Source organism: Aedes aegypti, chromosome 2 (genome assembly GCF_002204515.2).
Source record: "Aedes aegypti strain LVP_AGWG chromosome 2, AaegL5.0 Primary Assembly, whole genome shotgun sequence".
In the NCBI taxonomy this organism is placed as follows: Eukaryota; Metazoa; Arthropoda; class Insecta; order Diptera; family Culicidae; genus Aedes; species Aedes aegypti.
Genome location: NC_035108.1, coordinates 404,848,700 through 404,853,346, shown reverse-complemented (window position 1 = coordinate 404,853,346; position 4,647 = coordinate 404,848,700). Strand labels below are relative to the sequence as shown.

The 4,647-nt window shown below is 40.5% G+C and overlaps 1 protein-coding gene across 1 annotated transcript; it reads left to right on the top strand.

Annotated features, from left to right (window-relative positions):
• Positions 1–223: 223 nt before the first annotated feature.
• On the top strand, positions 224–2,182 carry LOC5571854 (protein l(2)37Cc). The gene is made up of 3 exons (XM_001653742.2): positions 224–382; positions 586–684; positions 1,050–2,182. Exons 2-3 carry the CDS (start codon positions 597–599, stop codon positions 1,778–1,780), a joined length of 819 nt encoding a protein of 272 aa, XP_001653792.1. The 5' UTR covers positions 224–382; positions 586–596; the 3' UTR covers positions 1,781–2,182.
• The last annotated feature ends 2,465 nt before the right edge of the window (positions 2,183–4,647 follow it).

Here is a 4,647-nt window from a genome sequence, read left to right as displayed (position 1 = left end):
CAGCGTTGTGATGTTGTTGTTGTTGTTGTTTGAGAGGGACTTTAACCCGAAACACTCACAAAACATGAACGGTAGACCTTCCTCGTTGCGTATACCCCCCTGGTTCTCCATTCCCAGTTTTCATTTCAGTCACACCCCACTAATAACCTTGAAATTTCGTTTCAACCCCTGATTGAGAACTGAAAGTAAGAACAAAACAAACTCCGAAACGTCAACACGGCAAACAGAGAAAACGTCAAAATCAAAATTACTTTTCCGAAAATTGCACGCATTTTACTTCGTTCGTAAAGTTCACTTTTTTGCTGTTACGCAAAATCCTCTGAAATCGGAAGCATTTAGCAGCGTAATCTAATCAATTTACATCTCAGGATTCTTCAAAAAGGTAAGTTGCTGTTTTCCGGTAAAAATATGTGCTTAGCTTTGAATTTCACCACGAAACAAGATTGTCGGATAGGTGCCGAAAACCTAACCTCTCGACTGCTCCTAGGGGCTGCCGCAAGAATGACGAAATTTTGTTGAAATTCAATGTAAATAATTTCGATTACTTTGTGATTGAAAATTAAGTTTGTACTTTTCACTTTTCAGACTAAACCACAATGGCCACACAATTCCTGAACCGTATCGGCCAGCTTGGACTGGGAGTCGCGATCGTCGGCGGAGTCGTCAATTCAGCGTTATATAATGGTTCGTAGCCAGCTCTCTTTCATTTAGGCTTATCTGTTGCACTGCGAATACTTAGTCGAACAATGTACAGGAAACAGAGCGCATCATAATCTCGTACTGTGCATGCACAAATTCCTTCTGCTGACGGAGGTTTAGGAACAACCTGAAACAATAAAACAGTACTTATGAGTGCTACGAAAAACATTACTTTACAGTGCTATTTTTTGTACCTAGGGAGCCAGATCTCCCATTCATCTGATCCTGCTTTACTTCGGTATCTTTTGGCGCTCGTCTAGTGGAAATAGATTGAGTTTGGCGAACACGTCCGATGTCGCTTAACCGCTACCAGTCTGCTAATTTAATGCATTTCATTTCTTCATTTATAGTTGATGGTGGCCACCGGGCTGTAATCTTCGATCGTTTTACCGGAGTCAAGCAGCAGGTCTCTGGCGAGGGAACCCATTTCTTCGTTCCGTGGGTTCAGCGACCGATCATCTTCGATATCCGATCCCAGCCTAGAAACGTTCCGGTCGTGACCGGAAGTAAGGATTTGCAAAACGTGAACATCACGCTGCGTATTCTGTTCCGGCCAATTCCCGACCAGCTGCCGAAAATCTACACCATTCTGGGTCAGGATTACGACGAGCGTGTTCTGCCATCAATTACCACTGAAGTCTTGAAAGCAGTCGTGGCGCAATTCGATGCCGGAGAGTTGATCACCCAACGTGAGATGGTCTCACAGAAGGTGTCCGATGATTTGACGGAACGTGCCGCCCAGTTCGGAGTGATTCTGGACGATATTTCCATCACGCATTTGACCTTCGGCAAGGAATTCACACAGGCCGTCGAAATGAAACAGGTCGCTCAACAGGAAGCCGAGAAGGCCCGGTTCATGGTCGAGAAGGCCGAACAGATGAAGAAGGCTGCCATCATTTCGGCCGAGGGTGACGCCGAAGCTGCTGCCCTGCTGGCGAAATCGTTTGCCGATAGCGGTGATGGCTTGGTTGAACTGCGAAGAATCGAAGCCGCGGAAGACATTGCCTACCAGATGAGCCGGTCCCGAGGTGTGGCCTATCTGCCGGCTGGACAAACGACACTGCTCCAGTTGCCACAGTAAATCTGGGCTCGGTTCAGCAATGGGGGGAAAGCATTTCGTTCTTTTTAAGTCTGTAGTTCGTAGATCGAGATCGGTTTGAGAGTATAAGTTCGACAGTGGTTTTAGTTTGGGGGAAGCAACGAGACTGTGCTTGTTAGATTGGTGTCATTTTGGTGAGACAGCTCGGCTAGAATTTGCTTTGAATATACCCGTTTGGAAAGCTGTCGACGCTGCATTAGAGAAAAGGGTTTGTCAAGCAGGCATTTTTTATGTTCAAATTGATCTTTTGGTTTGCTGATCGCTGAATTCAGCGATCATTAAGTTGAAACATCCGGGCTTACCTTGAATAATAGCGTTAAAACCGATATGTTGTTGTACAATGTATTTGGCAAAGAATAAAAATTACCTATATTATCACATGAATCAAGATTACCTGTTACTAATTGAAGAATTCTGCTACAAGTAATGTTTCGCCAAACACGGTGTCGTTACTTAAAACTTTAAAATAAATTCCCGAGTTTGTTTTTCGCTTTTCCCCATAAATTTTGAGGCTATTTAGGTAGGTATGTTAACGTCGGATAACAACTGCAGCACAGAGATGCGAAGACGTATCAACACATGCGCAATGCTCGAAGTTGACCTACAAAGGCGAAGAAAGTTTTCGAACGACGTGTGCTTAGAACGCTCTTTGGCAGAGTATGTGAGAACGCTGTATGAAGTAGAATGAATGAACAACGAGCTTGCGCAACTCTACGGTGAACACAATATCCAGAACGTCGCCAAAGCTGGAAGGGTACGATGGGCAGGGCACGTTGTGAGTATGCCGTATAACAATCCCTCAAAAATGGTATTCACCTCGAATCGGGCGGTACAAGACGAAGAGGAGCGCAACGAGCTAGGTGGTTAGTATCTATAAAATCAAATTTAGTACTCTTGCATTTAATTCCGCTAGAGTTTGAATCCTTTGACAGATACGCGTGCTTCGACCTTAACTGTAAGGTTGTCTTCAGTCGGCCATAATATGCGTCCGATTTGATATGCTTCTGATTGCAAAGTTTCAGACAATTTGGCCGAGAAAAACCCCCCATGTCGATGATTCATAGGAGGGAACAAGTAGTTCTTTATCCTACATGTTGTTTTTTTTTTATTTATTAGTGGCACTACGAAAAATTCCATCATCAAAGGTATTAGCTGCCGCCCAAAGTTTTCATTCATATTTTTCTCTGATAATTTCTTTAGGAGTTCATTTAGTGACTTACGGTCTTTCTGAGGTAGTTTTGGATACCTTCAAGAATTTAACCTAGAGGTTTTTTTTATTCTAAGCAAGGATAAAAAAATGTACCCAGTGTTTCGTCCACTGATTGTCCTAAGACTTCTCCTAAGATTTCCGTTCAAAATATCTTCAAGGATCTCTGACAGAACTCCAGGACTCTTGTGAAAGTTTTAGATGATTTCCTAAATGAAGAGCTTAAAAACGAAATCAATCGAAGCTCTGTATACCTATAATATCCTGGGGTCGACTATTAACATGGTATCTACTCCCTGGACAAACCCTGAAATTATCAGGGAATTTCGATAATAATTAAGGAAATTTCTTTGAGGCAGTAATTCATGATTCTACCATCACAAAGGGTTTTCGCGTCAAAATCTTCCAAAAAATTTCGCTATCGATAGTAACGATTGTAACGTTCTTTGAGCTGTTCAGTGCGAATCTTTCTAAGACATGATTGAATTTTATGAATATTTTCTGATCAGTAATGACTTCATGCACAATTTTTTTAAATTATCTGAAATAAAAAAAAACTGATTTTGGAAAAGAAATCTGGAATTTCTTACAACTTTCAATTTGAAATGTCGAAACAATTGGTTTATCAATTTTAGGGCTGGTAGCAGATCTCTTTTTAGAGACTTGGCTCTATTTTAATACAAGCCTATTTTTGGTCAAAGGTCTCTAAAGTTTTTATTTTTTAGCCAAAATGGTCTCTAAAATCTTTTTTTTCTATATTTTGCTTGCAGTGAACTGTGATGTGAAATCATGCCGACTCCTGAGAAACCTTCAGAAACTGGTACGAGACTTTTCCACTAATTCTTCAAAAAAAAATCTCAGATTGCTCGAGAGGAAAAGCTTCAGGAATCATCCTGGTGATTGCATCTAAAATACTTCCAGGGATTCCTACAGAAATTCTTTTAGAGATTCCTCTACCAATTCTTCCAGCGATTTTTCAAAGAATGTATTGATAAATTTTTCCAAAATTTGCTCCAGGAAATTCTCGAGCGCTTCAACATTACTATCTTTTTGCAATTTCTCATCGTAATAGGCTGTTTTTCATCAAGCTAATCTGTTATGAAACGGCCTACTTTCCTGCCTTGAAGTATACGGTGCGAGAATAGTTATTACGCAACGCTTTCTTATTACGCAACTGTTTTGAGCTGCGTAATAAACATAACAATGAACGTAACGTACATAACATTTTTTTTCAGGAATTGTTAATAAAGGGTGAACGCATTCCGATATAATTTCTGATACCCTCAAGTGGTCTTCTACGGTAACTCCAATGAAATTCTTCAAACCATGGATTATTCAGGAAAATCTATTGAAAACTTTTCAAAGCATTCCTCAAACCCAACCCTGTGCTTTCTCATTGAGTTCCTCTAGATTTTTCTTTTCTAGGATTTTTTCCAGAATTTCACCGAAGAATCAAAACTGCAATTCTTTCAAACATTGCTCAAAAAATCTGCAAGAAGGTTCCATAATAATTAACATTGCAGCATTTTTCCAGAAAATCCTACACGGTTGTAAGGGGTATTTACCGATGTTTTTCAAGGAGTTCCTTCAGGAAATGCTGCAGGATATTATCAAGAGTTTTGATTGATTTGTTCGTTTTTCA

Excerpts from the sequence above, each read along its gene's own strand:
- LOC5571854 (XM_001653742.2), top strand. The coding sequence starts at position 597 with ATGGCCACACAATTCCTGAACCGTATCGGCCAGCTTGGACTGGGAGTC. Across the intron at positions 685-1,049 it reads CAATTCAGCGTTATATAATG|TTGATGGTGGCCACCGGGCT; the intron begins GTTCGTAGCCAG and ends CTTCATTTATAG.